The sequence below is a fragment of the Xenopus tropicalis genome, chromosome 3 (assembly GCF_000004195.4).
Source record: "Xenopus tropicalis strain Nigerian chromosome 3, UCB_Xtro_10.0, whole genome shotgun sequence".
NCBI lineage: Eukaryota > Metazoa > Chordata > Amphibia > Anura > Pipidae > Xenopus > Xenopus tropicalis.
In genome coordinates this window covers 127643853-127662047 of record NC_030679.2, presented here as the reverse complement: position 1 = coordinate 127662047, position 18195 = coordinate 127643853, and the positions used below count along the sequence as shown (strand labels likewise).

Below are 18195 nucleotides of genomic sequence, written 5' to 3'. Positions count from 1 at the left end.
TAGATAGATAGATAGATAGATAGATAGATAGATGATAGATAGATAGATAGATAGATAGATAGAGAGATAATAGATAGATAGATAGATAGATAGATGATAGATAGATAGATAGATAGAGATAGATAGATAGATAGATAGATAGATAGATAGATAGATAGATAGATTGATAGATAGATTGATAGATAGATAGATAGATAGATAGATAGATAGATAGATAGATAGATGATAGATAGATAGATAGATAGATAGATAGATAGATAGATAGATAGATGTGTTCATCCTCAATCCATTGTACTGAGCTGGGGCATAACACTGGAGACAGACAGATAATATAGGGGGGACTTTAGGGGAAAAGATGCTATTGCATTTATATATAGTTTTGGATAAATGAATGTATATGAACCCAGCTGCCACTTGGCCCTTTGGGTGACTTTATGACATAGAAATCTTTGTGTTGCTGTGACTGAATAGGCCCCTAAGAGGAGTTACCTGCCCCACTGTAGCTGTAACAATGCAGTCACCAACTACTGTAACTTATACTCATAGGTGCAGATGGGAGAAAGAGAGAAGCTGAGTTTGATGAGCTGTGAATCTACTGTAGGCACCTTAGTGCTCCATCCCAAAACTCATTTGCCCATTAACCAAAAATGTCTTAACATCCCAGCCGCTATCACTTCTTATTCCTGCTTTGGGTAGGATCATTTACTGTTTTTGTTTCACTATACACAGTGAAAGTTAACAGTGTCATCAGGGCCAGCCTTAGATAAATGTATTTAACCCATGCTAGGGTTGCCACCTCAAGCTTTATAAATAAAGGGACACCATGGGGAAGGGGCTGAGGAGGGGAAAGACTGATTTTACATTAGCAGAGCTCGGTGACAGGAGGGGGAGCAGCAGTTTCCACTTGTTGCCTTATTGGACCTAAATCCTTTTAACTCCATGTGTAAAGCACTGCAGGTCCCAACAGAATGACTGACATTGGGTCCTGCCATTGCTAAGGGTTGCCTTTTCTCTCATTCTGTCTCCCTATAGTGCTTATTTAATTATTTCCATCCCTTTAGTAGTTAAATCTGTATTTATATTTAGATGGAAAAGTTCTATATCAGGTTGGGTGGTTTCTGGCCATGAAGGTGATCCCCAGGTGTTGGTCAAACATCAAGCAGCGTACCTCCCATTTGGTGATACAATAGAGTCATCAGATGGGACAACAGAACAACAGTTTATTCAAAGCAAGAATATCCCAACAGCACTCCTAAATGGTGAATAAAGAGTGATTTTTACAGGCTTGTTTTGTGGCACAAATAAAAATCACTCTTTATGAGGGCTGTTGGAATTTTCTTGCTTTGCAGAGTCATCCTGTGGGGTGTTTGCACCCTAGGCATGACCCTATTCCCTGTTGGGAAGTTGCTGCTTAGGGTTACTATAACACATAACTAGAGGGGTGTAACTACATTGGAAGCAGTCCCTGCTGGGGGGGGAAATGACTGATAAGCAGTTATATGTATATATTCATAAAGTTTTGGTAGAGGGGTTAAACTGATTTTGCTGTGGGTGCCAGTGACTCCCAATGATCCCAGTGATGGGAGCTGTACATGTGGGTGGGAGAGGGGCGGCTGTGGCTTTAGGCGGAACCGGCACCTCTGCAGTTCTGAAAAGCTGATCTGCTCTGTCCTTGGTGCTGAGCGCTGAAGAACTAGTGGCACCGCGCATGCGCAGCGCACTCCCCGCACCATATAAGAAGGCGCTGCGCTGCGCTCTCCCCAGCCGGCACCATGAGCTCCTACAGTTACGACCCGTATTACACTTCCTACAAGCGCCGGGTGGTGGAGAGCAGCCCCAGGGTGCACATCAGGAGCAGCTATGTCTCTCCCAGCAGAACCACTTACTCCCCGGTGGTTTCCAGCACTATGCGCCGGAGTTACGCCGCCTCTTCTTCTTCCTCCTCTTCCCTCCTGCACGGCGTGGACACCATGGACCTGTCGCAGGTAGCGGCGATCAGCAGCGACTTGAAAATCGTGCGAACCCAGGAGAAGGCGCAGCTGCAGGACCTGAACGATCGCTTCGCCAACTTTATCGAGCGCGTCCACGAACTGGAGCAGCGCAACAAGGTGTTGGAGGCAGAGCTGCTCCTATTGCGCCAAAAACACAACGAACCCTCCAGGCTGCGGGATCTGTACGAGCAGGAGGTACGGGAGCTGCGTCTGGCGCAGGAGGAGGCTACGGGGGACCGGCAGACTATGCGCAACGAGCGCGAACGTTTAGAGGATGCGCTGCGCCTGCTGCAGGGGCGCTATGAGGAAGAAGCGCTGAGCCGGGAAGACGCGGAGGCCAGGCTGTTGGATGTGAGGAAAGAAGCCGACATGGCAGCCCTAGCCCGGGTAGAACTGGAGAAGCGCATGGATAGCCTTCTAGACGAAATCGCTTTCCTGAAGAAAGTACATGAGGAAGAACTGGCGCAGCTTCAGTCGCAGGTGCAATACGCTCAGATCTCCCTAGAAGTCGAAGTGGCTAAGCCCGATCTCAGCTCTGCCCTGCGGGATATAAGGGCCCAGTACGAGAAGCTGGCAGCCAAGAACATGCAGTCCGCGGAGGACTGGTTCAAGTCGCGATTCACTGTCCTGACGCAAAGCGCAGCCCGCAACACGGACGCAGTCAGAGCCGCCAAGGATGAGGTGTCCGAGAGTCGCAGGATGCTCAGCGCCAAGGGTCTGGAGATAGAGGCTTGTAGGGGGGTGAACGACGCTCTAGAGAGGCAAATCCAGGAACTGGAGGAAAAGCAGAGCGGGGAAATCGCAGGGATGCAGGTACTGGGGTGTCTGTGCTGCTGGGGTGGGGATGGGGGGTTAGTAATATTGGTAGGAGCGAACAATGTCTTAACCGTTAACATTAATTCAGCAGGATAAATGGACATGGGAATAGCATAGAATCAGCCCCATAGATTGGCACTGGGCTAACGTTATAAAGGTTATATTGTAGGCTGAGGGTGTATCTGTCTCCACAGACAGGGATACATTCAGTGACACTGGGGGGGTACAAACATCAGGAACTTAGAAAAATCAATGTTTGCCACTGTTCAGTATTAAACAGGGACCCAAATGTCTACAGATGTATGGGGCCCCCAGTAGAAAAATGGGGTTCTGGTAGTCTGCAGCCACCCCACTTTTTTTTTAAAAAAAAAAGACAACCCACCTTTCCTGAATATAATTATAACTCCCAGGATGCATTCCACCCATGCTAGAAGTTGTAGATAAAAGCTGCAGTGTAGACATATCCGATATAAAAATGTTAGTTACTTCTTGCCTTATTGGCCACACTATTCCATCCTTGCATGAGGTTTCTTTATGTATCCTATACCCCACAAACATTAGCTCCCGGAGTGGGTGCAGTGCATAGACGGATGGACCCCCCCTACAAGATAGTGCTGCCAGTCTGCAGCCATCCAGCTATATATACAGTCCCAAGTCCCCTGTACACTGATGCAGAGCTTTGTTTTTTCTGTTGAGAGTTTCTAGAAGCAACTATGGAGTTGGAGTTACATACCAGCTTTGTAGGTTCTGCTGCTGCTGTACATTTTATTAGCTACAAGGAATTATTTAGCTTGCAGTGTCCCACACCCCTTTACACATATACTGAATCCACATCCTGCACTGGTTTCTTTGCAGCACTGCAGTAATGTATTTACATTAATTGCTAATTGGTCATTCAGCATGAAATACTTCACTTTTCTGATTCTAAAGGGTTAAGGTGCCCATCGTACCTGCCCATTGCTTCAAGTGAGTGCATTAAATGAGACCCCATACTTGTAAGTTTCTAAAGGTAACATCTGCTAAAGCTGCATGGAGATATTGCTATGTGCAGTGTAGCCTCCAGTCTACAGTATTTGATATATATCTTGTACGTGAGGTTGGTATCTTAAATAAGCTGAAGAATGGCATTCTCTTTTCTGTAGGATGCTATAAACAAATTAGAGGAAGAGCTGAGGAACACCAAGAGTGAAATGGCGAGGTATCTGAAGGAATATCAAGACCTGCTCAATGTGAAGATGGCTTTGGATATAGAAATTGCTGCCTACAGGTACCAGAGCTCAGCCGATGGCATATACACAATTGCTGAATCCTGCATGGCTCTAGGTGGTAGATTTCATCTGACTCTTTTTTTGGAGGACACACCCCCCTTTGTCAGGTTCCTCTAGATAGCAAATTGACTTGGTGGTTGAGAAGTTAAGAAGATAGACCAAGGTGAAGATCTTATCTTTTTGATATTCCAGCCATATTATGGCTGCTGTAGTGTAGAAAATGTGAGAGAACATTTCAGGCAGGGGTTAAATACATAGACTTTGTTCATCCTCTTGTACTTAAGGTGGAAGGAAAGGTAAAAACTAAGTAAGCTTTATCAGAAAGGTCTATATAAATACAGTCATAAGCACTCACAGAAACGCTGCACTGAGTCCTCTATCAAAGGAAACACAGGATTTATTGTCTCTTTTTTTGTAAACATGATGTTCCAGTGTCTGACTTCCTCTCTCAGAAACATCCTTAATTCCTGTGGCCAGAGTCTGCGCAGTTCTCCCCTCTCCTGCTCCCCCTCCCACCAGAATGCTAAGAACTCCCTCCCCCCTCCCTTAGGCTATAACCGTTAAACTGCATGCAGGAAGCTACTTAAAATGGCAGCTGCTGTCTAAATATCTCGCTTCTGTTGCTTTTTCTTTTTGCAGGAAGTTACTTGAGGGGGAGGAGACCCGACTGAGTTTCTCCGGCGTTGGTGCCATCACTAGCGGCTACACGCAGAGTGCCCCGGTCTTTGGCCGTTCCGCATATAGTCTGCAGAGCAGCTCTTATATGACTTCCCGGGCATTCCCTACATACTACTCCAGCCATGTCCAAGAGGAGCAACTTGACATAGAGGAGACTATAGAGTCTTCTAGAGCAGAAGAAGCCAAGGCAGAAGCCCCAGAGGAGGAAGAAGAAGAGGCTGGAGAGGAAGAAGCAGAAGGTGGAGAGGGGGATGAAGGAGAAGGTATAGCCTTCTTTGCTGTGGGGCCCAGTAACATCTAGTTTACGCCACTGGCCATATTGTATAAATCCATGTGTTGTTTCACATTAATCTGGTAAATCTGTACCAATGAGCAAATCTTCTATTATACTGCACATCTGTATTTCATGGTAAATAATGTAGTCTGTACCATAAAGAGCAGATGGCTTGGCATCTCTAAGGGAAAACTAAAGATAACAGTTGGCTTAGTGTAAGGAACCTGTAGCAGATATAACCTTATTTAAATATAGGATTAACTTTCCCTTCATTTTTTCAGTAAGATTTTGCCATCATTAATTTAATGGACTGGGAGCTTCCATACTTTTTCTGTACCTAGGGAAAAGAAATATCCATAGACTGGAAAAAATAGTCTTCCTATAAAAACCCCATCCCACAGGCAAGGCAGGTCTACTGTTACTGTGCTGGCAATACCTGGGGAGTGTCCATTTCTAACACCAAGGTATCAGTGCAGGAATCATTCCCCATAGGCCTATGTTTGTAGAGGATTGCAGGAAAATGGAGCTTAAATGGGGGGCCGTGAACTGGGCATCACTGCCAATGGTTCAGTCCAGAAATTACCATTACTGAAAATGAATGGCCCATATATATTTTATGAGCATATATTTACTGAACTTCTTTAGTATAAAATCATGCTGATATAGGGTATGTTTTCCCTTTAATACAATATAACAGCAGTGGGAGAATCAAAGAGAGAAAAGATCTGGTTCACATTAGATTTCCGTTGGCTCTATTCTTAGCATCTCCATTCTAAATGATACATAGCTGACATAATGAAGCAATTTCTATTTATACTGTGTTTGTCTGTGCAGGTGAAGAAGGGGAAGAAGCTAAGGAAGAGGAAGCTGAAGAAGAGGGCGAAGGAGAAGAAAAAGAAGAGGAAGAGGAGGGAGAGGGTGAAGCAGAGGGTGAAGCAGAGGGAGAAGGAGAGGCAGAAGGAGAAGGTGAGGAGGAAGAAGAAGGCAAAGGAGAAGAACCTGCAGAAGAGGAAAGTAAAAAGAAAGAAAAGAAAAAATAGAGGGAATAATGGTTTCCCAGCTACTAGATCCGCCTTTGCAATTCCAACCAATCTCCATACTTCGTCCCCTCATGACTTGAGTGATACAGAGCACTTCCTCCCTACACACTTGCACTCCCGCAGGCACCTCTATGGTTAGATCACCCCCTCATGTTGAGCATTTGGACACCAGCTTCACGCAAACCAGCCCTGGCCCTGTCACCCCTCCCAGGGTTTGCATGGTAAAATAAGAGGGAGTTTAGAACCTGAAGTTTTCGATGATTTCATCCTCAGCGAAGGGTACATGTGCCGCAGTTTCAGCCTTTGCCACAAGGGTTGGCGGCACATGGTGACTGAGAACCAATAAGCTGGCAGTGTTGTTTGAATGTTCTCCGCTGTTCCCCTCTCCTAATGGCGCCCCTAAATCCTTCATACTGCTCAAGACTGGCACTGCAGGGCAATAGAGAGCAGCTTATGAATGTATTGGTGGCTTCTGTGGTTCCGTTCCCTATACCAACCAATAAAGGGGTAAACCGCATTCCACATTGCTGTCTTTGTGCATCTCTCTGTTCTGTACTTACATTACTCACAGGTTTGTATTCACACAGTACCAACTGAGCCTGGCCCAGACAGCAGCTGTGGTGCCAGAACCCACTGGGTCAGCCTGTCCTAGTTATCTCTCAGCCAAATTGCCCCACAAACCCAGGCTGTCCTGTAAATATATAACATTCATGGACAGAACAGTATAGTGCAGGAAATATATAAGAGGGAATCCTATGTTTAAGGAGCACATACATATAAGCACCCATGTTCTCCACTTGAGCCCCAGGCTTACAGATGCTGATACTCCCACAGGTTTTGGCCCACTGTCCCTAGAAATATATCAGCATATTGAGTCATCCAACTCCATTTTTTTCTCCAAACAATCTAAGACCCACTTACAAACAAGGTGAGTTCCGCAGCCATACAGAATGGTGATACCCCCCAAATAGAGCAAGCCTGTGGGAGGATGCTGGGCTTTGTATTACAACATCTGGAGGGTTACAGGTTATTCATTACTGGTTTAAAAATATCACTGGTGCTTTTCTTCAAATAAGCTATTAGTTATCAGAGGAGGGGGTTGCATTAAATTTAACCATGCTGAAATGTAATGGGTGTGGAGCTTCCTGGAAAGCTTATACCCCCCCATGCAATGCAGATAGATGGTTCCCCATATTGGGGGGTACCTACTGGGGCATACTTGTGTATAGGGATAGCTTTCCCCTTGCACAGGGCTTTGGCTGCACCCAGGCATCAGACAAAAGAGAGGGTCCCTGGCAATGCAGGAATCTGCAGGATAATATAAATCATGGATGCCCAGCCTACTGACTTCAGCATGGAGGGATGGGGATAAACATGTTGTTCCATAATATAATATACTTTGTACCTCTTCAACTGCCTTAGCTCTATGGTAAGTGACCAAAAGGAAGACCTGATTTTCACAATTAAGAATCATATAAGAAGACAGACCCCTCCTTAGATCTTGGCACAGAGATAAAAATGGCTAATGATTCCGGGAGCTGCATTATGTTAATTTGTTGCTATTTATATATATATATATATATATATATATCTCCCTGGAAAAGACTCACTGACAGCGCTGTAGTTACACACTGTGCCCATTTTACTTAGTGGCCTGCTTATTAAAAGCCTGCAGACCAGCAGTCCCACATTAATCCATCCCATAGTTCCATTTTCTCTACATTTTTAAGTTGGACATGGTGAAGATGAATGTATGTCAGTGAGTCCCTGGAAGATGACTTAGTAGCTACAGCTGCCCATGCACATATGCATCTCCCTACTAACATGGAAGCCATAATCACAATGACATGGGGTTTTACCCACAATGCAACACCACAGATGCTGAAGATGTTAAGTAACCACTTGCGGGCTGGACATGGGCAGGAGAGAAGGGCACGGGCACACAAATAAAAGCCTTTCAACAGTGTATATTTTAACTGGAGTAACACAATATGCATGAGAAGCCATGCCAAGGCAGGTATTAGATACACTCATTATACAAGGGGGCACTGCACGCGGCACCTCAGGCACCAAAGTTGGCAAACTTGTGTTCCATGTATGGCATGGTTCTGCTTCCATTCTTGATGTAGGGTTGGGGGGTAGTTTCAATATGTGGAGCAATTAAAGGTGGTAGGGATTGAATCTGCCCTGGAAGAATTACTTTTCACTGAGTTGGTTCCACATGGAACTGGTTGACTCCATAGATAAAAAGGTAGAAGGCAAGCAGTGATGAGCAGGATAGAAAGATAATAGAATATGGAGAATTGCAGCTACCTTAGACTATAGGCCCACTCTCCAAACTATTTTTCCCTCCCCCTTTCCTCACTCAATCTCTTTATTCTAGTCTCTTTTACTTACATGCTAGCATCTATTCTTCCATCTATTTCACCCCTTTGTTCCCATTCAGAAATAGGGAATGATCATGAAGTAGGCCAAAGGGTTAGGAGCAGGAGGGCCCACTGACACCTGGGCCCACCGGGAGTTTTCCTGGTAGTGGGCCAGTCCGACACTGTTTGTTGGTCCCCTTTATGTCTGCTGCTTTGAAGAACCAATGCCTTTAGACATTAGCAAAGCTTCATTGTACAGGTATAGGACCCATTATCCAGAATGCTTGGGACCAAGGGTATTCCGGATAAGGGGTCTTTCCGTAATTTGGATCTCCATACCTTAAGTCTACTAAAAAATCAACAAAACATTAATTAAACCCAATAGGATTGTTTTGCATCCAATAAGGATTATTTATATCTTAGTTGGGATCAATTACAAGGTACTGTTTTATTTCTACAGAGAAAAAGGAAATCAGTTTTACAATTCTGAATTATTTGATTAAAATGGAGTCTATGGGAGACAGGCTTTCCGTAATTCGGAACTTTGTGGATAATGGGTTTCCGAATAAGGGATCCCATACCTGTATTGAGTAATGGTGCGGTAGATTCAAAGAGAATACTTATACTTACATGATAAGAAGAAAAAAACCCAATGATATATTATATCAATGAAACCCAAAGCAGGGCTTCTGTGCAATCTGGCCCAAGTTGACATTTTGGCCTGCATTAAACCTTCCATGTTCACTGCTCCTTGAAATCATTTATTGGAAATCTCAATTAAAAGATTTTGAAACTCTAGATTTTCTCCTTGACTATTGTCCTAGTAGCCAAACAGGTTCATTTAAAGCAAAAACAGAGTGACAATGGAAAGCCATTCCTCTGTCTGGCCTTGGCATTGATTGTGCCCAAGTCTGCGCGGGTCAGGAAGGGACGCCACCATTTGCTCATAGGAATAATTGCCGTTGTATATTATCAGGAGTCGGTGATTCTCTGTAGTAGAAGAGCCAAGATGAATTATAATTAGGCTGCTATATTTGTTACCATTATGAAATTAAATTCTTTTTTAACTTGAGTTTGCCTTTAAAACAGAACAAAAAGATAAGCGCCACCATGTTACTATGCACTAATGAAAACTTTAAATTTTTAGTTTCAACACTGTAGCTCCATGGACACTGCCTATTCTTATGAAAAGAAGTGCAACTCTGCATAAGGGAAAGCCACAGCAGAGGGGTCATTCACTGAAAAGGATATAAAACAAAGCAACTGTGAAACTCTTTAATCGCCCAAGTGGTAAAATTAGGTTTGCTTTGTGCCAACAATAGCGCCATTGTCCAACCTTCTCCCCTAACCCCCCCAGTATTAAATTGTCTTGGGCTGAAACCCCACAAACTGTTCTTCCACTTCTTCCGCTTTTTCTTCTTATTCTTAGCGCCCCCCATTGTCTAAACACTACCCCCCCTACAGTTTTAGGGGTACAACACCCAAACTCCCCACACTTCTTCGCCCTATAGCGGAGCAGGTTGCTTGTGCTTTTCTAAGTGATCCCGCCCCCCGTCTTTTTGTGGCGCCGCTCCGAACCCCCCAATTTTCCCATTGACTTTGACAGGGAAGATTTTCAAACTGCTGCCGCTCTTACAGCTTTGAAGCTACACCCCCCCAAACTTGAATAACATAATCACGGGGTCACCCCGAATGAAACAGCGACATTTGTTGTATGACCCCCAAAGTGGGAGGGGCTAACAACAGCCAATCAAATTTCACCCTTTGACTATTATGGGGAAATTGAAACTGCTGCCAATCTTACAGCTTTGAGGCTACACTCCCCAAACTTGAATCACACAGTCATGGGCTCAGCCTGAATGAAAATATGATGATTGTTGGATGCCCAAAAGTGGGCAGAGCTGTGAACAGCCAATCAGATTTTACCTATTGACTTGGCGGAAATCCAACCTGATGCCATTCTCACAGTAATAACGCCGGGGGCCCCAAACGTTGCAGAGTTAGGCACCAGGTAACTGCAGTTCAAGGTTAGAAAAAAGTGGGCAGTTGGTCACTAGAGGACTGCAGTTCTAGTGTTGAAAAGTGGGCGGAGCCATCAATCAGATTTTATTGGTTTGATGCCAGGGTTCCCAAACTTTGCAGTCACTGGGTGACTACATACTCAAGGTTAAAAAAAGTGGGCGGGCCACCAAAAGCCAATCACATTTCTTTTATTGTTTTCAGTGGGGAACTGCTGCCATTCTCACATGTTTAATGTCAGGGTCCTCAAACTTTGCACAGTTTGTCACTGTCACAGATTTTACCTATAGACTTCATAAAGTTTAGGGATTAATTATATCTTAGTTGGGATCAAGTACAGGTACTGTTTTATTATTACAGAGAAAAGGGAATCATTTAGCCATTAAATAAACCCAATAGGGCTGTTCTGCCCCAATAAGGGGAAATTATATCTTAGTTGGGATCAAGTACAGGTACTGTTTTATTATTACAGAGAAAAGGGAATCATTTAACCATTAAATAAACCCAATAGGGCTGTTCTGCCCCCAATAAGGGGTAATTATATCTTAGTTGGGATCAAGTACAGGTACTGTTTTATTATTACAGAGAAAAGGGAATCATTTAACCATTAAATAAACCCAATAGGGCTGTTCTGCCCCCAATAAGGGGTAATTATATCTTAGTTGGGATCAAGTACAGGTACTGTTTTATTATTACAGAGAAAAGGGAATCATTTAACCATTAAATAAACCCAATAGGGCTGTTCTGCCCCCAATAAGGGGTAATTATATCTTAGTTGGGATCAAGTACAAGGTACTGTTTTATTATTACAGAGAAAAGGGAAATAATGTTTAAAAATCAATATTATTTGGCTATAATGGAGTCTATGGGATATGGCCTTTCAGTAATTCTGAACTTTCTGGATAACAGGCTTTGGGATAACAGATCCTAAAAGTTCCGCCCTAAGCAGCATAGGGATCCATAGGTTAAGAACACCTTCACCTATCTGTCATTCTCAGTACTTGTCATTCTCAGTACTCCACTTGTGTGCTCATTGGGAGATTTATAAAGCACCCGTATTATAGTTTTCTCCTCTGAGCCCTTGCACTTTCCATTACTTGATAGTATCCAGGGCCACCATCAGGAATTTCAGGGATACTAGCAAATTAGATAGCCCTCCCCTTTAGTTAGGAGGGGAAGGACCATTGACATGAGCAGTCTGGGAGGTAGGCCCTGCCCTGATCATGTCCGATGAAACTTTGGTTCTTAAAGAGATAGTTCACCTTCAAATTAACTTTCAGTATGATAAAGACAATGCTATTCTGAGACAATTTGCAGTTGGTCTAAATTTTATATAGTTTGTTTGTTTTTAAATTATTTTGGTTTTTTTGTTCATAGGAGCTCTGATCAGACATTTTGCAACTATCTGGTTTCCAGGGTCCAAAATTACCTAGCAACCTGACAATGGTTTGAATAAGTTGATTTGAGAATAAGAAACCAGAGGATAAATAAAGTAAGAAAAAGTAACAATAATGGATGCCAGTGCCCCCTTATAAAGCCTGCCTTAATAATGAGGATATACAGGTATCAGACCCATTATCCAGAAACCCATTATGCAGAATGTTCCGAATTACAGAAAAGCCATCTCCCATAGACTCCATTTTAATCAAATCATCACATTTTTAAAAATTATTTCCTTTTTTCTCTGTAATAATAAAACAGGACCTTGTACTTGATCCCAACTAAGATATAATTACCCCTTATTGGGGGCAGAACAGCCCTATTGGGTTTATTTAATGGTTAAATGATTCCCTTTTCTCTGTAATAATAAAACAGTACCTGTACTTGATCCCAACTAAGATATAATTACCCCTTATTGGGGGCAGAACAGCCCTATTGGGTTTATTTCATAGTTAAATGATTCCCTTTTCTCTGTAATAATAAAACAGTACCTGTACTTGATCCCAACTAAGATATAATTACCCCTTATTGGGGGCAGAACAGCCCTATTGGTTTTATTTCATGGTTAAATGATTCCCTTTTCTCTGTAATAATAAAACAGTACCTGTACTTGATCCCAACTAAGATATAATTACCCCTTATTGGGGGCAGAACAGCCCTATTGGGTTTATTTCATGGTTAAATGATTCCCTTTTCTCTGTAATAATAAAACAGTACCTGTACTTGATCCCAACTAAGATATAATTACCCCTTATTGGGGGCAGAACAGCCCTATTGGGTTTATTTAATGGTTAAATGATTCCCTTTTCTCTGTAATAATAAAACAGTACCTGTACTTGATCCCAACTAAGATATAATTACCCCTTATTGGGGGCAGAACAGCCCTATTGGGTTTATTTAATGGTTAAATGATTCCCTTTTCTCTGTAATAATAAAACAGTACCTGTACTTGATCCCAACTAAGATATAATTACCCTTATTGGGGGCAGAACAGCCCTATTGGGTTTATTTAATGGTTAAATGATTCCCTTTTCTCTGTAATAATAAAACAGTACCTGTACTTGATCCCAACTAAGATATAATTACCCCTTATTGGGGGCAGAACAGCCCTATTGGGTTTATTTAATGGTTAAATGATTCCCTTTTCTCTGTAATAATAAAACAGTACCTGTACTTGATCCCAACTAAGATATAATTACCCCTTATTGGGGGCAGAACAGCCCTATTGGGTTTATTTAATGGTTAAATGATTCCCTTTTCTCTGTAATAATAAAACAGTACCTGTACTTGATCCCAGCTAAGATATAAATAATCCTTATTGGAGCCGAAACAATCCTATTGGGTTTAATTACTGTTTAAATAATTTTTTTTAGTAGACTTACGGTAGGAGAAGAAGAAGACCCCTTATCTGGAAAACCCCAGGTCCCGAGCATTCTGGATAAGGGGTCCCATACCTGTACCAGCTTTAAGTAAATCTTCCCTTGCGTCTCTCACTGTGTAATATCCTTTGCAGGATCCTATTTACCTCTATCCAGAGCTGTCACCTACACCCATGTTATTAGGGGCATAATGATCCAGTCCTCGATTTTTGTAAAATCTAATTTATTTTTAATCTAAATGGAAACATGAAATAAAATCTCCCAAATGCCCAAAATGGCTCCTTACCACTCTGATGACCAGGGTCGGATATTTCTGCCAGAGTACCAGAGGATCTCCCACACCCAGTGGGCCCCGGCCAAGGACAATACCCATCTAACTTATGTCATTACCAATATGACTGCGGTCTGTCCATCTGCTGATAGCCTGATTAACACAGATTTATCCATGGGTTAAACACTGGGCCATAGATTCACGTTAGGCACAGAGTCCCCTGGTACATGAACCCTTCCCTATCTCATGTATATTCTGATGCACCAAAGGGCAGCTTTGCCCCTAATTAATAAACCCTGGGCATGGAGGAGTTAATTCCTTGGCTCTGCACCATGTTATTCTGCGCAGGCCGAGCATCGACTTTCTCCTCTGCAGGAAAGCCAGAGCTGCAGCCTCTCTAAATCTTCCTGACACCTCTTTATTGCCCAATGAGATCAGCATTGCCCCTTCCGTCAGGCAGGATCTGCCAGCTGCTGCTTTTACCATGATATACTGTGCAATCCTGTAGCACTTTAGAATACATAATTGGCATTTGCCTTTAACTCATAGCATGCCGGAAGGAACTGCAGGACCCTGCAGTGAATGGGTGGATTGTGGGTAACAACATGGGGTCTCACATGCACTTGATTATAAATCTGCCGAAAAGGACAGAAAATAGAATATATAACTGTTGTGCGCCTTTCCATCCATTCAGTGAGATGCCAAGCCTTTAGCTCCAGAGGTAGCTGGACTACAAACTCTAACTGACAGAGGATTCTGGGAATTGTAGTTTCCTGATTAGCCTTCACCTTGTGTTTTGCCCCTCAGCATATTAATACCAACTGGCATTCTCCTTAGAAACAAAGTGGCTTAGCATTTTCTTGATTAGTGCTGTCCCAGGCCAGGAAAAAGGCACTTTGTCTCCAGAAAATTGCTCCTGACAAAACCCAAGTACATTGCAGATTAATTACAGGCGCTGGCACGCAGAGGTTCCTTCCCTGCAATAACAGCTATTTTCTTCCCAAACAAGTTATGTAGGCATTCACTTGACTGCTCCTGTGAGGATGCTGGGAGTTGTAGTTTAACTCCTGAATGGCTTCCAATCATGTTGTGCTAGCTTTTTAAAAACATTTGTTGTGATAATTATTTAGTAATACCTGTATGTTTGCTCACTTCGATGTAACAAGTTTCAGAAGCAGAAGTAACCACCATTTTGCCCTACCATTTTGCCCTATAGGAATGTTAGCGCTCAGCAAGCACTAATACCCAACTGAACCCAAAGCAAATTGTTGCAGTGTGGAAATAAATAATTGAATAGGAAATGATTGGTATTTTTCTACCTATCTTTAACGCTCACTAATCTATTGGCCACTAGGTGTCTCTTATCTGCAGTTGCATCTATAGACCAGTCGTCCCCAACCTTCTTTGCACCACGGACTGGTTTCAAGCAAGACAATTTTTCCAAGGACTGGGGATGAGGGGGGGAGGTCACAACTAGTGCATAGCATATAATTTAATTATTAAATATATAATGTAATTATTACATTTTATATTATGCACTTTATTAGTCTTTTTCTGTGACTGTGGCTCATGAGTAAGAAAGGTTGGGGACCCCTGCTGTAGATAAACCCTTCCAGCTGGCACTTAATGCAAATGCATTCATAAATGTGAATAATATAAGATAGTGGTTGAATATATAAGTGGATAAAATGAATGCAAAAAGCATATATATAACTTGTGGGGGAAATGACTCTTTATAAAAATTATAGCACACAAATTTGTAATGATGGTTATGGGCCCTGGTGAAACTTTGCACTAGGGTCCCCCCCCCCAAGCCAAAAACTTAGTGCCAAAGGTCCTGCAGGCCCCCCAGTGGGCCCAATGAGGGGACGGGCCCTAGAGCAATAGCACTCCATGCTCCCCTTGTGGTTATGCCATTGGTGATTTGCCTGTAAAGCAGAGGAAGAGGAGGGTCACAACAGCAGAACCTAGAAAATTAGGGGATGTTGACCATGAGCAAGCGCCATGCCAAGGCAAAATAAGGCCTCTGAACGAATATTGAAGAGGTATGATCCATTCTTTGGCCAAATGGCTCCCCAATGTTATAAGGAGCTCACACAGCAACTGAACCTTGTTTCTTTGAGCCCGAAAATGTTTGGATTTCACTGAACCCATAATTAGTTCAGTGACACCAGTAATGGATTTGGATCAATACCAAAACCTCCATAAAGAATCATTGCATCCAGATTGTGTAATTCACCAAATCCTGCATTCTGTGCTTCCCAAAAAGAATTTATGATACTCCTCCAGGTGCCTCTGGATCCTCAGCACTGCCTCCTTGCCAGCACTGAGAGAGTTAAAGCCTGATCGGAACATGGAGCCATTTGCAATGGAACACTTATGAAAAATACATATAGCAGGCGTCGTGTTCCATCAGTAAATGGCTGTGGGCGATCCAATGCCGGGATAATGCCTGAGCAGCCCAGCCCTGGATGTTTCACTGACGCAATGCAGCAAAGCCCAGCAGAACTTTCTCTGTACTTCTGGCTGCACAGTGATATAAATCCAGCCCTTAGCCACGAGCAGTGCCGCTGGGGGAGGAAGCCACCCTGGGAAAAGAGATACTGTATGTCTATAGATCATCCAGGGCCCTCATTGCTTCTCTGAGCAGGATGAGTGCCTGCAGTGATCAGAAGTCAGTGTCAGTAGAGCAATCCTTATAGTGTGGGTATTATTGTTATATTAATCTCCTATCATTGTGCATTTTACGTACAAATAGATCTAACTGAGCTTTATACTTCTCCCCAGCATCTGTTTACTGTACAGGATATTTCAGTTGCATGTATGGCTGCCTCCATATGTTAGCTTTCCGAGATGATAACTTTCCCATTTTTTACATCTTTCTCTTCTGTTAAAGGTTCCTTCCTGAGCTATAAATACGTCCTTAATGGAGTTTGCTGGTTTATGTGCATCTGAATGGGAGACATGAGGGCTCATTTACATCTGCAAGTACAGTGAGCAGAAAGTGCAATTTTAAGCGCAAAAGCATTTTCTTCCATGATTCTGGTTGCAAAGGGACAAAGCCCTTGACACAGTAGCACTGTATTTATATAGCTCCACACATTCTTTCACAGCGCTTTACAGAGATTACACATCATTCCCATCAGTCCCTGCCCTACTGGAGCTTACAATCTAAGGTCCCTATCACATTCATGCACAGAGGGGACAGTTTTTATCAGGAGCCAGTTAACCTTCCTGTGTGTTTTTGGAGTGTGTGCAGCATCGGACTGGGGTGCCAGGGGCCCAGAAACCTTAAGGTGGCCATACATGCTAAGATCTTCTCCCGATGGGTGGGTGATATCAAGCTAATTCAGTCGTTTGGCCCTGGGGCCAAATGATTGAATTAGGAAGGCACCCCCAATCCGACAGAAAAATTAAACCTGCCCGATCCAGATCTGCCTGATTTCAGACCAGATGTCGGGGAGGCTCATCGTTCGTGCCTATACATGGGCAGATAAGCTGCCAAATCAGTCTAAAGGACCAATATCAGTAGCTAGAATTGCCCCATGTATGGCCCATGTATGGCCACCTTTAGACTTCCTTCTCTTAATCATTTCTCTATACATATTATATCTATCCTTCCTTCCATGCTTCTCATTGTTCATTGTAAAAATGAAGAATGACCATGGTACAGGCATACAAGGCAAATGGTTGGGTGAGAAGGAGGGCCCCCTGCACCTGGGCCCACCGGGAGTTTTCCTGGTATCCTGGTGGGCCAGTCCGACAGAGTACCCGGAGGAAAACCCACATAGACACAGGGAGAACATACATACTCCTTGCAGAACTGCACACTGTACGGCAAAGTCTCTATAGAAGGTTATAGGGCTGATTCACTAAAGTGCGTTAAAACGTGCGCTACTTATAGCGTGCGATAAAAATGAACGCACTTTAGTGAATCAACCCTAATGTTGGATATTTATGGCCTGTGCAATGTACCATTCACAATCAGAGTGTGGCTATGCAATGTACCACTCACATATAGAGCGTGGCTGTCTAATGTACCATTCACAATCAGAGTGTGGCTATGCAATGTACCACTCACATATAGAGCGTGGCTGTCTAATGTACCATTCACAATCAGAGTGTGGCTATGCAATGTACCACTCACATACAGAGCGTGGCTGTCTAATGTACCATTCACAATCAGAGCGTGGCTATGCAATGTACCACTCACATATAGAGCGTGGCTGTCTAATGTACCATTCACAATCAGAGCGTGGCTATGCAATGTACCACTCACATATAGAGCGTGGCTGTCTAATGTACCATTCACAATCAGAGCGTGGCTATGCAATGTACCACTCACATACAGAGCGTGGCTGTCTAATGTACCATTCACAATCAGAGCGTGGCTATGCAATGTACCACTCACATACAGAGCGTGGCTGTGCAATGTACCACTCACATACAGAGCGTGGCTGTGCAATGTACCACTCACATACAGAGCGTGGCTGTGCAATGTACCACTCACATACAGAGCGTGGCTGTGCAATGTACCACTCACATACAGAGCGTGGCTGTGCAATGTACATTAACAGGCGTTTATATTTGGCTCCTTTACCTTCTTTATATTAGATGGCTGCAGTGGTTACAATGTCTGCTCTTCTATTTGCT

General features: G+C 43.3%; 1 protein-coding gene across 1 annotated transcript; it reads left to right on the top strand.

Annotated features, from left to right (window-relative positions):
• Positions 1 to 1745: 1745 nt before the first annotated feature.
• Positions 1746 to 6591, top strand: nefl (neurofilament, light). Its single transcript, XM_002932582.5, has 4 exons — positions 1746 to 2804; positions 3950 to 4074; positions 4715 to 5016; positions 5862 to 6591. The coding sequence occupies exons 1-4, from the start codon at positions 1773 to 1775 to the stop codon at positions 6065 to 6067; spliced, it is 1665 nt and encodes a 554-aa protein (XP_002932628.2). The 5' UTR covers positions 1746 to 1772; the 3' UTR covers positions 6068 to 6591.
• The last annotated feature ends 11604 nt before the right edge of the window (positions 6592 to 18195 follow it).